The sequence below is a fragment of the Danio rerio genome, chromosome 13 (genome assembly GCF_052040795.2).
Source record: "Danio rerio strain M-AB ecotype USA chromosome 13, GRCz13ab, whole genome shotgun sequence".
Lineage (NCBI taxonomy): Eukaryota > Metazoa > Chordata > Actinopteri > Cypriniformes > Danionidae > Danio > Danio rerio.
In genome coordinates this window covers 31266045-31286801 of record NC_141033.1, presented here as the reverse complement: position 1 = coordinate 31286801, position 20757 = coordinate 31266045, and the positions used below count along the sequence as shown (strand labels likewise).

At 35.0% G+C, this 20757-nt stretch overlaps 1 protein-coding gene across 50 annotated transcripts in view; it reads right to left on the bottom strand.

The window, feature by feature from the left end:
* ldb1a (LIM domain binding 1a) overlaps positions 1 to 20757 on the bottom strand; it is a 37471-nt gene that overhangs the window by 7522 nt on the left and 9192 nt on the right. For 20 of the 50 annotated variants that reach the window (XR_015504921.1, NM_001442917.1, XM_087277415.1 and 17 more), the window contains 5 exon segments: positions 3931 to 4033; positions 3722 to 3766; positions 2054 to 2129; positions 1765 to 1870; positions 1445 to 1617 (listed from right to left, as the gene is read on the bottom strand). Coding sequence is in view for 49 of the 50 variants with exons in the window: in NM_001442917.1 (NP_001429846.1) it covers positions 1445 to 1617; positions 1765 to 1870; positions 2054 to 2129; positions 3722 to 3766; positions 3931 to 4033 (503 nt within the window). In the remaining variant the exon portion in view is untranslated. 50 annotated transcript variants of the gene reach the window in all.

The window sequence follows — 20757 nt, the reverse complement described above, 5'->3', positions numbered from 1 at the left end:
TCCTAGTTAGCTTGGTTTGTTTGAGCATTTGTGAACATTACAAATCACACTCTGATCTGCTATTGTCGCTTTGATCTTGAGAGTCCTTTGCCACAATGACACAGGACAGAACAGGAACCTTGTCCTTAAACTCGATGTATAATAATAAAAAAAAAAAATCTACAAATTTAACACAAATATCTATATATGAAAGCATCTGCTTGTCGGTCTTTGACATGAGTGGACTTTGCTCCTCAGCGCCCCTACACCTTGATGCTCATGACAAGAATAGCATGTGTAGTTATCTTTTTTTTAAAAATGAGATGTAAAGCCTGGTTTATACTTTTGCGTGAAGCGATCAGCGTGACACATTCATATCTCTGCGCGCTCATTTTGAGGCAGGAACCGGCAGACGTGCAACAACTTTAACCATAAGGTAAACACAAAACAAAACTTTCCATCCGAAGCTCCTTCACAGGGCTCTAAACTTGTAAACAATTGCTCCATCGGGCTCGCACGGCTCTTGATACGCCCCACACTCGTCAGCGCTACCAAGTTGACCAATCACAGAGCTTGCTTTATGCGTTGTGTAGTTACATTTTTTGAGAGGTGTGCATCAGCAACGCCGACGGCCATGGCGAGGGGTGTGTGTCCACGCAGGGGCCGCACTGTAGCATACGCGTGCACTTGACGCAGAAGTAAAAATCAGCCTTAAATCACCATCATAGAAGAATAAATAATACTTTTGCACTTTTACACATAATAATCCATGATCACATTACATAATACTGAAACCGCCAAATAACACATTGTCAATATTTTTTTAAACCCCACAAAATTTTACAAATCATGTTTCAGGGGAGCCCATGCCTCATTGAGCAGAGCTCCCCCATAGTTTGCACCCTGTATACATGGCTGTAAGAATTGAGAATAATGAGTAGAGCTATCATTCCTACAGGTAAAATGTGTTTTATGTCGAATATAAATGAAACCATGCTGTTTTACTGAAATAGTAAAAAAAAATAATAAATAATAATAATATTATTATTAACTTTTCTGTTAAGTCAACTTCTGATTTAGATTCGGTATACATTTCATCGCTCTTGACAATTGAAATGAGGCTATGTATGAGAAATTGTCACCTCTGATCTCTTTTTCATTGTCATAAATTAAAATAACGACGTATGACAAGTGTAAGTGAAATCCCGGAAAAGAAAGCAAACTTTAACCAATTTGAGGAGATTACTCGCATGTGACTTGTTTAACTATTTTGGTCAATTTAGAAGCTTTGGTGTGTGAAAGCGAACTGCACCAAGAACAAAAAGCAACATTGTAACAATTTTAATCCCCTTTTCGAAATAGAACAATCAATCAAACTTTGCTATAACTATATTTGGGCCTAAAAGAATATGCTTAGTGATGTTGGTGTTAAAATAAAGGCCAGAAACGCAGATGAAAACGATACCTGTGTGAACATGGGTTTGCCGTTCTGTGTGACCATGGTGCACTGATCGCAGTCCAGGGACACAAAGTTATTGTGGAACGACTCCTTTGGATGTTTCAACACATAGAAGAGTTCAGTAGCGCCACCCTCAAAAATACTCCTGAAGTACCGAGGGATCAACGTTCTCCCAATAGCTGAAATCAAGAAAAAAATTTGGTTTCAGTACAGAATTAATGTACAGGCTATAATGGGTTTCCTTATTTATTTATTTTTAAAAGCATTTCAAGCCAAATGCAAACAAATCAAAATTACAGAAATGACTTTACAAAGCAGAACATTACTATATCGTTTGGGTCCATCTTCTAGACAGAAAGTGATAGTCAGCATTGCATCATCCTCGAAAAACTCTGTAGTAAACGCATCCCACCACAAATTGTCACAGTCCTGCTGAGAAAGCATAAAAAACACAATACATCCATAAGCTTTGTTTCAAAATAAAATAAATGAAAGCAACACGTTTCATGACTTTGCATGATTTGCATGCATGTTAAAAAACTACTGTTCTCTTCACAGAAAATGAAAATTCTGTTGCTCCCCATTTAAACCAATATTGACTAAATGGTTTCTTACCTCTGTCCAATTCTGTAATCTTTTGTTGAGCTCAAATATTCTGTAGTCTGTTTGATTTCCATACGGTGTGTGCCTCCTGTACATAAATGATCAATCAATAAATTCATTATTTATCTTTTTTTCAAATAAAACAGCCAAATTACATGCTGAAAAGTGCTTTAAGTGGTATGTTTAATTGATTTTTTGAGTTTATTGCCATTTCAGCTACTTTGGCTGTGTCATGGCAAAAAAAAAAAAACTTTATAAATATCACTTTTCTATCACTATATAAAATGTTTTAACAATAAAAACTCATGAACATCAATAAATAATACATAATATAAAATACACAAATAATAATGAATGGTATAATTATAAGTATAAAAAATAAAAATATAAAAAACAGTTCTTAAAGGTTTACTCTTGAGAAAAATTGCACAAATCTGGAAGGATTCATATTTTAAAATATTTAATTTATAGTCTCTCCAGATAAAAAACGTTGTCTGATAAGATTACAAATAGGGTAATCCACAAGTGTATGTTGAACAGTTTAGTTTTTGATGCAATATTGACATTTTGGTTCTTTTCCTTTGAGCAAATGTTCATATGCAAGTCTCGTGTGTCCAAAACGACATCTTCTGTAAACAATCTCTTAAAGTGAAATTAAGTAGGGCTGCACGATATTAGAAAAATCTTACATTGCAATACTTTTTTAATCACAATTTCACAAATGTGCAGAATAACTGATTGAAAAGAATTTATCACTGTAGCTGGATTGGGATGATTCTGTAGGGGCTGCATAAAATATAAGAAACAATCTATAAGCACAAATCAATTCAATAATAAAAAGGTACATCCTAAATAAACAGCATTTTATTTAAGGGTGTCAAAATTAATTGTTTCTTCGGTGCACTGTAATGCAGACGCGGACAATTCGGTATCAGTTCAGTACATAACCGGTTATTATGTACTGACGTCATTTATCTCCTATGCGCTCTGTCGTGAGGGAGGTGAGCGGGAGTATTTACAACACTCAGCCAACTCAGGGCCAGCCCGTTGCATAGGCACCATAGGCAAATGCTAAGGGCGCTGTATATTCAGGGGAGCGCCAGAAATTAGTGCAGTTCAGTTGGTTTTGTTTTCTATATTCCTGACACACATTCAGTTATAGACGGCAATAACTCAAAAACCACTTACCCTAAAAAGATCTAAAGTGTGTTTCCTACAAATACACAAAGCTGGTTATGTTTCACAGTTGTCCTTCTTTTTTTTCTCCGCTCGACATTACGACCACTGCTCCGTTTAAGCCCTCGCAATATGTGTTTAGCCGGGAGAGCTCGCGCTGAGAGAAGCTCTCAGTAAGGGACCGTCGGAAAAGTGCTTCTTTTTTTCGTTTTTCTGCTCCGCTCAGCGCAAGGAGCCCTGTTGTGAGGGCTTAAGTGTGTGTGTGCGTGTGTTTGTTTGGTGCTGTTTATGTTTGTGTATGTGTTTGAATGAGAGACAGTGTGGTGCTGTGTGTCTGTGTGTTTATACAGACAGCTTGTTATAGACTATAGGCAGCCCTAGTATGAAGTGAAATCGAAAGTTGTTGTTTCTTATGCCCACTATACGCGTATTACATCCTGTAGTTTGTCTCATGACAATTTAACACGGTAAATAAAGATGTTACACTTTCAAATAAGGATTTACCCTATTCCAGGTTCCATGTAAGAAGGGGGATACATCGGCGTCGGACTGAAATACAAAGAGCATTATATAAATATGTGACTTTTATTGTACAAATCTACAAGTTTACACCGGACAGATGTTAACTAGATAAAGTATTAACACTTCTTAACTTAAATCACTACAGAAAACTAGTCTTCAGCATTTCAAACCACAATTAATCCCACACTTACCCCACATCTCTATCCAGCATTGCGCCTGGGTGAAATGGAGGGAAGGCACTACCGTTGGGAGGCTCCTTTGGGGAGTACAGCTTGAATGACTTGGACGAACAGCCTATAATAGGAAACACAGAGAGACAATGAGAGGGAGTTCATTCAGACATAATAGACTGCACATTTATATTCAGAGTCCATTTACAGTATGTACAGACAGGCCTGCAAGCACATCCAGCAGCATTCTAATGCATTTAGTAGAGCTAAGCAAGGCAAGCAAGACATTTATGACACAAATCCTGTAGAGCATTCATATTATTATAGTAATACAAGAAAGCACAGAGTTATTCTTGTTTACTGTCTTGGCCTGCAGTTAGTTGAAATACCCAATTAGAGAAATATTTATTGATTTTGTGATCAAAGTTCATTTTAAATGGATAGTTCTCACAAAAATACTTATTTGCTGTTAAATTACTCAAGCTCATGTCATCCATTATGAAGTTAAACTTTTTCAAACATTACAACACTAGTTTTTCTGTCATTGGTGATTCATAAAATATGTCAATAATGGCTACCAGCACTTTGAAAGTATACATCTTTTTATATATAGGTCTTTTTCGTATCCAAAATAAGCACAGCATAGTTTTGATAAGCAATACATCACACACGCTTTCTGTAGTAAACAAACACTGTCACATGAGTTTGCATCAGGGCATAGGTCATCTTGAATCAGGAAATTGTTCATACTGGAAACTAGAGTAGGGTAATTTGCTGCGTATTTGTTTTAAACATAGTAATGTTGAACAGAATGCTCAGTATCTTACAAAAACTGATTGTTTCACTTCAGAAGACCTATCTATATACTAAAGTAAAACAAATCAAGTTCGCAAAAAAGAAAAAAAAATCAAGTTTAAACCATCTCAAACAAACAAAAACCCTTTTTGTGGATTAAGAGTTTAAGATTATTTATTCAAATCAGCCATTTCTATCACTCGTTTCTCATGCCGTACTTCAAATGTTCATTAACACAGTGTGATTGAAACTAGGGCTGCACGATATTGGAAAAATTGGACATTACAATATTTTATTTTTTTGCAATATACCGCATCTAAACAATTTAGCATTATTTGGAAAGGATTTATAGTCATACTTTATTTTAAGGTTCAACTCTCACTATTAGCAAACCATTACATATAAATATTTTGCTTCAATAAACTCCTAATTTGCTCCTTAACAGATATTAAGGTAGTTTACAAATTGGGTTAGGGATGTAAAATAAGATCATGCCGATTATTTAGTTTATAAGTACTAAAAGCAGCCAATATCTCAATAACATGCAATAATGAAAATTGGTCCCTAAAGTGTTATAAAACGTGTTAGTTTTGATTGAGATGATTCTATAGGGCAGTGAATCATTCATAAAATGTAATAAACAAACTACAAGCATAGATTAATGTATTTAATAATTGGATGTAAATATAAAAAATTACATGCATCTTGCATATCTAAGCGATGTAAATATTGCAGATGTGTACATTGCAATATCGATGCTGAAACGATATATTGTGCAACCCTAATGGAAACCCAGAAAGTGTATAATTAGGAGCCAGATGTAATACTTTTGCTTTGCTTGTTTGTTTGTTTATTCTCTCAGAATGCTGGTAGACATGTAGAAAGCATCAAGAACCATGATTTCAACAACTGGTGTAAAAAAATTTTAAAAAGTCACCTACATCTTGGATGGCCCGTGGGCAAATTGAGCACATTTTATTTTAATTAAGGGTGAACAATTACATTTTAATAATTTAGTAAAATAAAATGATTAAAATTTCTGAAGACTTCCATAAGGATTCCCCCTTACATCCTGGAAACTACAAACAGCATGTGATCACATGGCATGATTTCCCTGTAGCACAGGCACAGCCCATCCCCCATCCTGCAGGAAGGATTTAGTTATCTTCTCTAGTTAGTCCAGCTGTATAAATCATACTAAAACAATGCTAAAAGCAGAAAATCAAATACAACCTAAACAAGCACTTATGTGCACGGTGCATTAAATTATTAAATGCAACATTTACAGTGTGCTTCGTTCTTCTAGCACATACTAGAATATATAAAGAATTAAATTAAACTTGATTGTAAGAACTAGGTCATCATAAGCTTTTTGACATTTATACCACTTTGATTTTGCAGGTCAGATAAAAAAATATTTAATAAACGTCTTTTTACAAAAAGCACCTTAAATATTCTGAACTGAGCGTAACAACAAACCATTGCAAGCCTGAAAAACACAATTTTGCATGAACCCAATATAGCACATAAGCATAACAGTCAAACAGAACAAGATAAAACGGGGCACAAGATCCCACACATAAATCATACACCATCTAATCGGTGTTATGGCTCTGTGAGATTTAGTAATCAGCCTAAACTAAACAAACTCATGCATCATTTTATTACAGCTATTCTGTTAATATTGTTGGCTTGTGGGGATTATTGATCAGCACAATTTATATACATTTACTTTCAGCTCTTTTTAGACAAATTATAATATATAGACATATTTAGCAATGGAATAAATTCAGGAATTCTCTTGATTTAACCCCTGCTTAATCTAATACTTCATTTACTAGAATTACAAACTAGCATTTTACACACAGTATGGACTAGTACATTTGCTCATAAACAAAGCATTTAAAATCTCCTACTATCGTACAAGATTAAACCCAGCATTTAACAAACAGTCACACGGATTAACAGTAGACACTTCATCCTAATCTCTTCCTCTGTTGTAGATATTTATGCTAAGCTACCATTAAAGGTGCAGATACAATAACTAATGCACTTTCTATCAATCGCACTCTCTCACAAGAATTGGCTCTTAATTTAAAGTATGTACCGCTGGTGTATTTCATCAGCTTACTCCAAGTGAATGTGGATATTTGTCCACTCCACTATAACGACAAACTTGATAGCCTAACGTTAGCTTAGCCAGGCCTGGAACAGAGGCGAGGCCGCGCACAGGTTCGCAGATTATCCGAAACGCGTAAACATCATCACCATGGCGACCTTATTAAACCCATTTATTTACACGCTTTATTTATCGCTATTAAACTTAACCTTGCAGTGAATTCACTTTGCGCTGCAGCTCACGCGCACCTGCAGGAATCCAAGCAGGAGTTCGACGCGCTCTCTCCCCCGGTGCTCCCTCAGTATTATCCCGTCTGTCGGCCGCTGTTCTTAAAGCGAGGTAAACTGAAACATCACCCCGTTCAAACCATCGTGCTGTGCGGAAAGCAGGTACAAAATGCAATCGAGTTGTAGACTGTGCTATACAGAAGCCGGACTCGCGGGGGTAACGAGGAAAAGTGCCCCTTCGAGTCTTTGTTCTTGCTCATGAACAATGGTACAGGCCCTTCTTTCTCTCCGTCAACCCCCCTCAACACTCCCAGCTCTGGTGGAGCATCAACCCCTTGCTTTCCCCTCCAATCAAAGGCTCCCCTCCCCCAGACACACCGCATTACTGCTGCTCCTCCTCCCGCATACACACCACACACGGAGGACACACTCCACAATATACACATAGAGTTGGCAAACAGTATAGTTGACCACCAGAGTCAAACTTTTAGTAAGTAGTAGCTGTAACAGCACGTGATTTGACAGAGCACAGAGAGATGTTTACACCAACTACACATTTATATGACACTGCCCACAGTGAAAGGAAAAAGATAGCAAAACATCAGGATTTGTATTTGTGTACAAATTAAGTATTTAATTATATACAGGCCCATAGCCAGCCTGGTGAAAAGGGTGGTTCTTTTTTCTCAAAAGGTGGACCTATTTGCAGTTATACACCTTAGTTTCTATTTAACTGTAAGATTTAAATACTGCATTTTAGTGATTTTTTTTTTTTTTTTGCTGGATTAGTCAGATGTCATCTTAACCACACTTTTTGATTTACTAAAAAGGAAAAAATAGCAATCTGTTAAAGTTTTAAAGTAAAAAAAAAACTGTAGCCCACTATCATTTATAGGACAAAAAACAAACTGGCCAGCACATGGAACTGTCCTCAGTCACAATTTGGCCATTTCAATAAAACATAATAATTAAAACATAATAATAATAATAATAATAATAATAATAATAATAATAATAATAATAAAAACATAATAATAATAATAATAATAATACATTTTTTCAGAATTTTTCTAGTCTCTTTGGTTAAAAAAAAAAAGTACATTTGAAAATTTCTGGATATCAACAATAGCCAAAATATATTCAAATGAATATAATATGGGCCTCTTCTGGTGCTTCACGCCTTTTTATTGCTCATTTTTATTTCAGAAATAAGGTCCAAGATTTAGAATAAAGTTACCTAAAATATGTTTTCTCTGTTTAAAAACAATACAGTAGTGAAAGAAGACTTCTCTTACACGAGATTATAGTCCCATCGAAGCAACAGCCGACAGAAGAATCTATTTGGTCTTAAAACCTTTTTCGATGGATTATTTTCTTACTATTATTACTTATGATGGCATAGCAGACAAAACAGGACAAATGAGCTCATGTATGGGACATATTCTGGACCTTTGTTAGTAAGGGGTGGGTCTTCCAAACCCCCCTACAGGCCTGAAAAGTTAGAACACGTTTTATGCTTATAGTAAACATGTTTTAATAGAATTTTGGCGGTAAAAGCGCACCTACAGGTGTTTCAGGCGCAGGGCAGATTTTCTCCAGGTCATAACTTATTTTGTATATATTGATTTTGTCTAAAAAAATGATTAGACCTGTCCAGTTTCATCTGGAATGCATCCTAAATCACCTTCTGAAGTGGTTTGAGCGATATCTCATCAGAATAAAACAAATGAAGTGAGCAAACAACCTCATAAACACAGACGTGATGGAAATACATATTGAATATAAATATATTATATTAATTATATAATAAATATATTATATGATATTAAATTACATAAAGTAGTTAAAAGGACAAATGCTGGACCTTTTGGCCGTGTGAGGGTGCCCGCCACAACACCCCCCCCACCCCCACCCCTCGGCTATTGGCATGAATAGAAATATATCTTATATTATATTTACATTTTACAGTTTGTAATTAATTTTATTTATTATTTTGCTATCTACCTACCATTTAAATAGAGAAATTTGTTCTGTTTTAATACTCTGCAATAATCTGGCACTGAAAAAAAAAAAAAAATTGTATTCAGTCTATAGCAGAGATGCCCAAAGTAGACCTTGGCCCCGAATGCCAAAGTTGGGCCAATTAAATTTTTGATTTGGCCAACCATCCCATCTGAGAAGAGAGTGAGAATGATGAAGAGGCGAACCCTTTAAAGAAGATCGCCATATCTAATTTTGACCTAACTTTCTTTTTGTTGATTTGTTTTATTGCTGAGCTACAAAAAAGCCAACTGGAATTAAATGTTTCAATTAAATGTTGTAAATGAATCAGATTTTTAAAAATGTAAATAATGCAGAAGACATCGGTGAGCAAATCAAGGCAAAAACTCATGAAACTCCATTCAGTTATATGAGAATTTTTTGTTTTTATTGTAGTAAGTTCATTATTAAATGTAAAAAAAAATGCTGTGTAAGTTAATATAAAGCCATGTTTTCTAATTATTTTTTAAATATTATTAAATATATTTAGAAAATTAGCCATGGCAGCTATATTTACTTTTGGCCCACTAGCCTCAGTCAAGTTTGGTTTTTGGCCCTTTATAAGAAAAAGTTTGGGCACCCCTGGTCTAGTCATTGAATCAAGTCAAGAAATGAGAATCAAATTAAATTAAGTATTGAATCTAAATGCAAGAAAATCTGAATCTGATCAAATTTGATACCCAGACCTATTTTAAAATATGTATAATGTTTGTGTTTTTATATGTATTTATTTTTTCAGTGTCCCATTGAAATTAGTTATAACTAGAATTTTGGAAGTTTCAGCCATGTGCTGTGTATGTATATGCCACATTCGACCAAACCAGACACAACTGTCAAATGTCGTCACTGTCAATGCCAAACAATGCTTTACACTCAGAATTAATGTTTTTGTAGATCCAATTACATTGATGCTTAAATAGGAACATTTGAGTTAGTCCACTTGCAACTATTACCAAAGGTATAAATGCATTTGATAGGACAAATCAGAATGAATATTCATAGTCAAATGCATTCAAATATAGCTGGAAAAAACAGGCACAAAAAAACACACACATCTCACAACCTGCTTACCAAACATCTAAAGGTCATGGGACATGAAGCTGAAGCATTATAGTCAGATTTATACTTCGCCATCTGAAAACTGTCAATTAGATTTGAAAGTGAAAATATTCTCTTGCTAATTCTGATTCTAACACAAATTGACATATACATAAACTGATATTAGCATAATTTTGCAGCAGTCAGAGTAGAACTGAAAGCTGCTGCTCTCAGTATTTTTTTGTCTTCTTTGTGTTCACAAACTGCACAAGTTTATTTCAAAATATTACACAGCAAAATCAGAAAAAATGCCATTAAGAATAGTAATATGATTTATATACATTTATAAGATGTATTTTTAAATTAATGAGAACTACTGTATATGCTTTATTTTAAATACACTGCATGGTAAGTAAATAAGGAATTTCTTAAATTTGATCAAACTTGTTGCAAAGGGATGTTGGATCTGTGCGATATGAAAAGTCTCAGTCCTGCTTATGGAGATCTGGTTCCAGATCCAATCAATAAATGAAAATTACAGGCAGGTGTTCATGCAGTTATGGAAATTAATTCTGTAGCAAGCACATTAATCACCTTAAAGAAGAAAACTTCACTCTCCTGTGTTCACGGGCAATAAATTCGGTCATGCTAAACTTTTGCCTTGTGACATCAATACTTCATTTTCATAGAGAAAGTCATTGTTTTTCCTTACAAGGATTGTAACAAGAATAACACAAATTGTGTCAAATAAACTTCAATATCAATGTTTTCTTATTAATTAAGTGGGATGGGAATCCCCAAATTGAAAGATTGCCTTTACTACAAGTAAATGCTATTTACTTATATATAAATATACTTACTTCACTTACATGTATGTGTGTGTGTGTATGTGTATATATATATATATATATATATATATATATATATATATATATATATATATATATATATATATATATATTTATATACACACACACACACACACACACACACACACACACATACACACACACACATACTTCTAAGTGAAGTAAGTATATTTTACTTAAGTATATTTTATCTCAATGGACAGTGATTTTACTTAGGTTTACTTAAGTCAAACAATCGGTATCTGTAAATATGGCATAGATAGCTCTGGGGCCAGGAGGTTTTTAAAAGATAACAGTATCCTAAATTATAATTTTTATGTGTTTTTTTAGGTAAATGAAGATGTAGGTTATTCATATATTGTTAAATGCAGAGCTACTCTATTAAAAAGTTCTGAAAAAGTAACGTAATAACATAAAAGTAACTAAGTAACGCATTTTTGGAAGTTACTAAATGTTGTATTGCATTACTTAAAAAAAATAAAAATACAATTTACACCAATCTAACTAATAAATCAAGTTAACTTAAATGCTCAAAAAGTAAAACTGATCCCATCTCATCTTTGGGTTCATTGTCTTTTTTTAATTTCTGCTTTAAAAACAAAAACAATGCAAACATTATAAAATTAGTAATGTTTAAATGGCTATAGTATTATCATTTCATAACATTTCCATATACACATAATCAACAACATGTTGGTTAAACGAGGTCTCTGTTATCTTGGTCTCTTTTGTTAAGTTGCTGCCTTCTATTGGTGAAAAGATAAGATTGCTAAATAATATGTAAAAACACAGTTTTCATTTATTTTACAAAACCCAAAAATCTTTTACTCACACTCAAGTGGTTGTAATTTTTGAATTACACACCTTTAAGTATTTCTTTCTTTTGTTGAACTCAAAACAAGATATTTTAAAGAATGTTGGGAAAAATTGACATGACATCCATTGAAAGAAAAAAATACCATGAAGATCTGTGTCTGTTTTCCCCAACATCTCCAACATCTTTCTTTCTTTCAACAGAGGAAAGAAACAAGTTTGAAACAAGTGGAGGATTAGTAAATAATAAAGTAATTTTCATTTAACTAGCTATCTTTTAACTATCTTTTAAATATAAAACATTTGTGGTTTTTATAGTTAGGGTTTATACTGTTTTCATAGGCAGCGATAATAAAACGCACAAAATCAAGTGACCTAAAGAATGTACTATTGATTATAGGTCAAACAAGCGCATAATTAATTCATCATAATTTGCTGTGGGTCACATGAAGGCACGTGTGACGGTCATGCCCATAAACTCCTTCAAAAACTGAACAACATCGCCCTCTGGTGTTATGAACGTGCATAACCCCCAAATCTGAGAATTATTAGTCCCTGGATTATGCCTACACGACCTTATTTCTTCTCGTACGAGCGGGCACAGCCAATGTAATCTTTTTGGCCCGGTCTCATTCACTTCCATGGATTTTTAGACGTTAAAAACGACTCGTTATGCTGCTTGATGTTGCAAACTTATATTTTCCTATTAAATTATTCTAGTTTGTACACTATCTGACAAAAGTCTTGTCGCCTATCCAAGTGTTACAAAAACAACAAATAATAACTTGACTTCTAGTTGATCATTTGGTATCAGAAGTGGCTTATAAAGGCAAAGGCCTCTAGTTTACGCTTATTTTAACAAAATAAAATATGATCATGTCTTGATTTTTAATTATTTAATTAATACAGTAAGGTCTGACTTTGCTTAGACAAAAGTCTTGTCACTTACCAGAAATAATGTTCAGTATAGAATATAAAGTCATGGTGCGGTGGAAAAATAATTAATATTGTGTATGACTCGACTCCTATGAGCGTGGAGGACTGCATCCATATATCTCTGCAATGAGTATAACTTATTTATAAAGTAATCTGGAATGGCAAAGAAAGTGTTCTTGCAGAACTCCCAGAGTTCATCAAGATTCTTTGAATTCATCTTTAATGCATCCTCCTGCCTCTTACCCCAGACATGCTCAATAATGTTCGTTCTGGTGACAGGGCTGTCCAATCCTGGAGCACCTTGACCTTCTTTGCTTTCAGGAACTTTGATCTGGAGGCTGAAGTATGAGAAGGAGCGCTATCCTGCTGAAGAATTTGCCCTCTCCTGTGGTTTGCAGTATAATGGGCAGCACAAATGTCTTGATAGCTCAGGCTGTTGAAGTTGCCATCCACTGCACATCTCTTACATAACCACTTCACATACCCCATACTGAATGTAACCCCAAACCATGACTTTTCCTCCACCAAACTGATTTCTGTGAGAATCTTGGGTCCATGCGGGTTCCAATAGGTCTAATATTTGTGATGATTGGGATGCAGTTCAACAGATGATTCATCTGAAAAATCTACCTTCTGCCACTTTTCCAATTGATCAGCTAGAAGTCGAGTTATTATTTGCTGCTCTTACAACTGGAATCAATCACAAGACTTAGGTAGTGTATAGTCATGAACACTTTTTTAGAGCAAGTATTTTGACCACTTTCTGACATTTATTATTCCTAGTTTATTTTTTTCTCCCATAGGCAACTGAATCAGCCCACTTCCACATCACAGAATAAGGTCAACAGTAGGCTGCCAGAATTCAGAGGGCCAGTGACCTACAGAGTTTAGCTCCAACTTGCTACAACAACCCTGATAGGAATTTTCTATACCTAGTAAGAGCTTGAATGGCTGATTCAAGTGTGTCTAACTGGGGTTGAAGCGCGAGGGGTATGGATGCAGACCTGGTGCAGTGCAATCTGAGCTGCATCTGCCTTTTTAATGGGCTCACCTAACCCCACCCCAAGCCCTACCCCACAATGACGTCACTCGCTCCATTTGAGTGCATTGTGTCTGATATTGCATGATTGATGCAATCACAGCTTGCATCATAAAGGCTGCATCCAGATACTGTTGGTTGAAGCTAAAATCTGTAGGACACTGACCCTCCAGGACTGAATTTAGGCAACCCTATAGTCTTTGACTTACAGCATAAATCTAAAAGCTATAGCCAACTTCACAAAAGCCCATGAATGTGTTAAAGGAAATAATGAGAATTATTTAACTTCCCACATCAAATCAAAATGACAGCTCACAACGTGGGTATATTTAAAAATATCAGAAGATTTATGGATCTAATAAGCTGAACACATCCAAAAAAAGGATTATAACTAAGCTTCCACTGGGGGCCTCTTGCAGAATTCATTTATGGGTCGTTTATGAACGTCCTTCATCCGCAGCAGTGAAGCGCTTCCCATATCAACTCCTCTGGTTTGAATGAAGCATTGCCTCTATGGGGAAAAAAACTCCATCCTCCACTGCCATGCCTGACAAAATCTCTCTCTCTCTCTCTCTCTCTCTCTCTCTCTCTCTCTCTCTCTCTCTCTCTCTCTCTCTCTCCCCGATGAGGCCTCCGCTTCCCTCACTGTGCTCCAGGGGCTCTTTGTTATGCCAGTGCCTCGTCTTTCCCAAACACAGGCACAGGAGGAGCTGTTCACCCAGGAGCTCACAGCTACACGGCTGGCGGAGCGCGATAATGCTCTGGCGACAGACCACATATGTGAGGGCCATACTAACTACTGTTGACGACTGACTGCAGTACAAATCATATCTAATGTCTGGCCTCCACTGAGGAATGTGCAGGAAAGCAATCTCATACACACAAAAGATATAGTCAATCCTACTCTTTTTTTTTTCATGAAATCTGTGGGATCAAATGCATAGATCGAGATTAGGTTGCTATATTATGGCATGCATTGATAATTTGCCACAGTGCTGGAAGACGTGTGAATTCCATTAGGATTTTAATAGAATCTTATTTTAGTGTGTGTTTTTAAATAGAGTTGTCAGTATTGTTAAAAATGGTTTTATTGTCATATTTTACTATATATTATTATTATTGTGAAATGTTTCTTTAAAAAATATGTAGGCTACTACCTTTTTGAGGAAAACCTTTGTTTTATTCAAAGAAACAGTTTGCCCAAAAACTAAGGGAGACAATTATTGATTGTTTTTTTTTTTATGAAATGAAAGTTGTTGTTTTTTTAAGAAATAAAAAAGAAACCTGTATATTGCAATTTAAAAAATCATACAATATTTAATTAAAGGTGTGTTTCTTAAGAATTTGTCAATACAAAAAGGCTTTGTTTTTTTAATTTACATACAAATTTATAGTGAAAGCTGTAATACTGTGGAAAATATTGCTGAAATTTTAAAATGTAATATATTTCTTTTATTCCAAGATTTTGAGAACCACCCCTAGTGTTTGATCTATCAGAAATCATTCTAACATGCTGATTGAATGCAAGCATTCTTTTTATTGCAGTATTGTTTTTAAAAAAATGCTATACATAACAGACAAAAGTCTTGTCGCCTATCCAAGTTTTAGAAACAACAAATAATAACTTGACTTCTAGTTGATCATTTGGTATCAGAAGTGGCTTATATGAAAGTCAAATGCCTCTAGATACTGCTTATTTTATCAAAATAAAATTAGATCATTCCTTGATTTTTAATGATTTTAATTAGGACAGTAAGTTCTGACTTTGCTTAGACAAAAGTCTTGTCATTTAAGAGAAGTACACTACAATATAAAATATAAAGTCATGGTGCGGTGCAAAAAGAATATTTTATGACTCCCATGAGCTTGGATGACTGCATACATCTCTGCAATGACTCAAATAACTTATTAATAACTTATTAATAATAGTTCTCGCAGGACTCTCAGAGTTTATTAAGATTCTTTAGATTCATTTTCAATGCCTCCTCCTGCATCTTACCTCAGACATGCTCAATAATGTTCATGTCTGGTGACTGGACAGGCCAATCCTGCAGCACCTTGACCTTCTTTGCTTTTAGAAACTTTGATGTGGAGGCTGAAGTATGAGAATAAGCGCTATCCTGCTAAAGTATTTGCTATCTCTTGTGATTTGTACTGTAATGGGCAAGATAAATGTCTTGATACCTCAGGCTGCTGATGTTGCCATCCACTCTGCAGATCTTTCACATGCCCCATACTGAATGTAACCCCAAACTATGATTTTCCTTCACCAAACTTGACTGATTTCCATAAACATCTTGGGTCCATGCGAGTTCCAATGGGTCTTCTGCAGTATTTGTAATGATTGGGTTGCAGTTCAACAGATGATTAATCCTTTGCCACTTTTCCAAATGATCAACTAAAAGTCAAGTTATTGTTTGTTGTTCTTATAATTGGGATTGATGACAAGACTTTTGTCAGGTAGTGTACTTTTTTTTTTTTTTTTTGCTGAAACCACTTTTTTATTATCTGATGAATATAAATTCAAACAGAACGAGAGGGTGCTCGCTGCAGAGCCATTTGAGCAGAGCTGAGCTCCAGCGAGGGGGAGCATGAGCTCTCGCTCTGCCTCCTGTAAGCGGTTTTAATGCGTACACCAACCCCACCCCTAACCCTACCCCCAGTGACATCACTCATAGAAGAAGTGCAAAAAAGGTGGAGCTCAAGCTTAAGCTCCCCTCAAGCTTGAACAGAACACCATAAAAATATTTTTTTAAAGAAATATTTTTGTAAAATTACAAATAATGCATGCTTGTCGAGTTTTGGCCCTGGACTAACCACTCATAAGGATACATCTTTGGAAACTGGGATTTATACTACATCAGAAAGTTTAATACGTTAAAGCTAATAAGCTTTTGTAGATGCAAGCTTTGTTATGATATGGTATCTGGCTGAGATTCAACTATTTGAAAAACTGGAATCCAAAGGTTTTAAAAAATAAAAATACTTAGAAAATCACCTTTAAATTTGTGCAGAAAGTTTTTATAAATATAGATTTTTAAAAATACACATGTAAATTGACATATTTACAGTGAAAAATATTTTATGAAACATTATATTTTACTATTATTCTAATGATTGTTATGGCATACAAGAAAAGTAGATTATTTTGGCTCAAACAATGTATTTTTGGCTATTGTTAAATTTTAAAGACTGGTTTTGTAATAATAATAACAATAATACTAATAATAATAATAATAATAATAATAATAATAATAATAATAATAACTCACTGGCCTCAAATATAACTCCCCTATACTAAAGTAATGCACACACTTCAAAAGCCTGCAGATGATGATGCTCAGACAACCCAGCAGTGATCAAACTCTTTAGCCTTTCTAAAGCTCATGCTCTACAGGTGATTTCTTGCTTTTCATCCCAAACCTCTCATTACCACCAAAAAGTCTTACACGCATTTGATTGCCAGAGACGTATGCAAAGCTAAGTGAACCCACTGGTGGATTAAATTGACTGGCTTTTTTGTTGCAAGCATCTCTTTAAGCTGTTAAATCGCTTGGAAACGCGCGTTGTGCTGTTGTGAGAGAAAATAAGATGAGGCTCTGAAATACCTACACTTAAGGCAAGAGACTGCAGGTGAATAAGGTAAAAAGTGATGAATAACAATGGCCATAATTACCCAGTTAAATTATTAAATTAAGAATTGCAAACCTTTTGATTGACAAGTTTTGTAAAATGTTTTTAAATAGGCAAATGAGGCATTATTTTACTTAATTTTAGATGTACTATTTACGCATATTTCTAGCAGAAGAATCTAAGCATGAAGTACTATTTTAACTATTTTTCCACTCCATAATTCAGAAAGTACAGCAAAAGGTCATAAGTTTATTTATTTATTTAATAAATTGATTTATAGCATAAAAATGTGAAAATAAATAGGAAACTGAAAAGAAAAACTATGAAACTTTTATTTTTAAGACTGTAAGTGCTGCTTAAAGGGAGATTTCTAGCTCAGTAGAGGAGAAAAAATATAGAATTGTAAAAAAAAATCAACATTTTATTAAATATTTTGCATTTGAAAAATATTTAATAATTTAATTTTTAGGATTCCTTGATGAATAATGTTCAAACAGAAAGACATTTATCTCAAATAGAAATCTTTTGTAAAATTTGTGTCCTTACAATAAATTTTCATCAATTTAATGCATCCTTGCTCAGTTTAAATATAATTTTTATGTATCTTACAGATGTACTGAGGCGATGCAGTAGCGCAGTAGGTAGAGCTGTTGCCTCACAGCAAGAAGGTTGCTGGTTTGAGCCTCGGCTGGGTCAGTTGGCGTTTCTGTGTGGAGTTTGCATGTTCTCCCTGTGTTCGTGTGGGTTTCCAGTTCCCCCCACAGTCCAAAGACATGCGGTACAGATGAATTGGATAGGCTAAATAGTCCATAGTGTATGAGTATGAATGAGTTTGTATGGATGTTTCCCAGAGTCGGGTTGCAGCTGGAAGGGCATCCACTGCGTTAAACATGTGCTGGATAAGTTGGTGGTTCATTCCGCTGTGGCGACCCCAGATTAATAAAGGGACTAAGCCGAAAAGAAAATGGATGAATGAATGTATTTTACTGTCCAAAAATTTGACTCCCATTTACTAATAATGCACACAGCCTGCAGATGATGATGCTTTAATAACCCAAAATACAAGTATAAATAAAACTGTAAGATGAACATTTATGTGCAGGAGAAAACACTTTACAATAAGGTTCTATTAGTTATTGTTAGTTAATGCAATTAATAACATGAACAAACAATAAACAATACATTTATTTCATTATTTATTCATGTAAGTTAACATTAGTTAATGAAAATTCAGCTGTTTATTGTTAGTTCATGTTCATCGTTCAACTCACGGTTCATTAATGTTAACGGTTATGATGCAATAATAAATGTTGAACAATGATTAATAAATCCCAGACAGCAAATTCATGTGGCTCAAATCTGACCCACTGACCCCCACAATCTGACCCACCATGTAAACACTTACATAAGGCCTAAATACCACATGGAATGGTGGCACTTAGGCAGTACGCTCCTGTTTGCGAGATCTGGGCCATAATTAGGCCATAGGAATGCCACATATCAGCCAGAATTCAACTCACAATGAATCAGAACTGATTCTATTCCAGGCCACAGTTTGCTTTTATCTTGGCCCAGATCTGGCCCACACCAGACACTTACATCCAACCCACATAGCCAGAGTTTACTGTACCGAATATTTGTCAAAAGTGGCCCACATATGTTTTATAACAACTGGGCCACATTTGCACCGATACATGTGAGCCACTTTGGGTTTAGACCCAGATTAAATGACTATGCCACATTTTTGTCAACCATGGCCCACATTTGTCCTTTGTCATTTGGGCCAAATTTACCATTTTCCTCAAGGGCCACATTAGGTTCACATTCAGATTACATTTTGCCCTAAATGCCAAATCCTTGCCTTAAATGGCCCATTTATGAATTGGAATCTTTAGCCCCTTTTGCAATTGTACAGGTGGGCCACTTCAGGCTCACACTCATTTTGTCTGGGCAGAAAGAAGACAACAAGTGCTAAATAACTGCTATAGGTGGCCCATATTTGTGTGCTATCTGGGAATGCTGTCTAAGTATTGTTCATAATTAGTTCATGTTAGTAAATACATTACCCCTATAACATGAAACCTTATAATGTGTGGCCAAATATATTTATTATATAGAAATCTACAGATGCAATTAGATACATTTTGACACTGAATGAAAATACTTTATGAAAAGCCAATAGCCAAAATCTCCAATATGACAGGTGCATGTAAAAACAGTGCTTGGCCTGTAGTATCTGGCTTTAACAAGTAAACAGTGAATATTCTCCCTGCTGCACTGCAGTGGTGGCCTATACAGTTAAATATGTGGGCAAAGCAGTTAACCTCAGGTCGCTCAACAGGGACTGGACCAGCAATAAATACACTGAAAGTCACTTTGGATATGAATGTATCTGATAAATGACTAATAAGTAACTGCGGTGTTTGTTGACTTTGTTGGCAAACACTCTATGCCGTCAGACATCAGTGTCAGACCTCAAAAAGCAGCGGGAGAAATACTTGATGAGAATGCAGAGAAAAATCAATGAGCAGTAAAACACACTGAGGAAAACACAATCGCTGTCATTGGGAATAAATCAGCTCTGGCACTTTTGCTGTTCACTATATAATACAAACATGCTCCAGGTAAAGAGAGAGTGTATTCAGAGTGTGTTTTCCCCACTGGTTCGGGTCGCTGGAATTTATTGAGGTCTAGAAGCCACTGAGTTGGAAAACAGCTCATCCTCCACTCTCGACAAGATACAGTCGCCATTGCTTTCTGCCTGTATTATGGTGTCCTAAAACCTACTCTTTCTTACATTGATAATAGTTATTTATGTGGACTCCAATTAAACACCCCTAGCAGTGCTTTACCTGTATCATAATTAAAATTCTAAGTCCATGATGAAAAGGAGGTTTGAAGCATTTAAACAATATGGCCAAAAAATAATAGTGAAAATAAAAAATGTTGACGTTGATATATAGAAAATCCACTATAATCCTGTTTGATTTGCTGAATATGTCCCATAAATTGAAATGTGGCTTTTTATCCTTTGCCTGTTCATCTCTGATTTGACTTTGATAGCCCAAAGCACTTTTAAAAATAAAGACAACTAGACTTCACTGGACTTAAAATGTAATTCAACCAAAATTCTGTCAGGCATATTTAAAAAATAATTATTTGATGACATGCATTAAATGACTTTATTTAAAGATCCAAACACAGCCTCAGAATACTAACTGTACCTTTAACAACTAAAATGTTTTAGTAATGAATAATTATTTATATAAATATGAAACATTTAAAGTAGGCTATGTTAAATATTTCATGCTTTTTCCTGCATTTTATGTGTTTCTATGG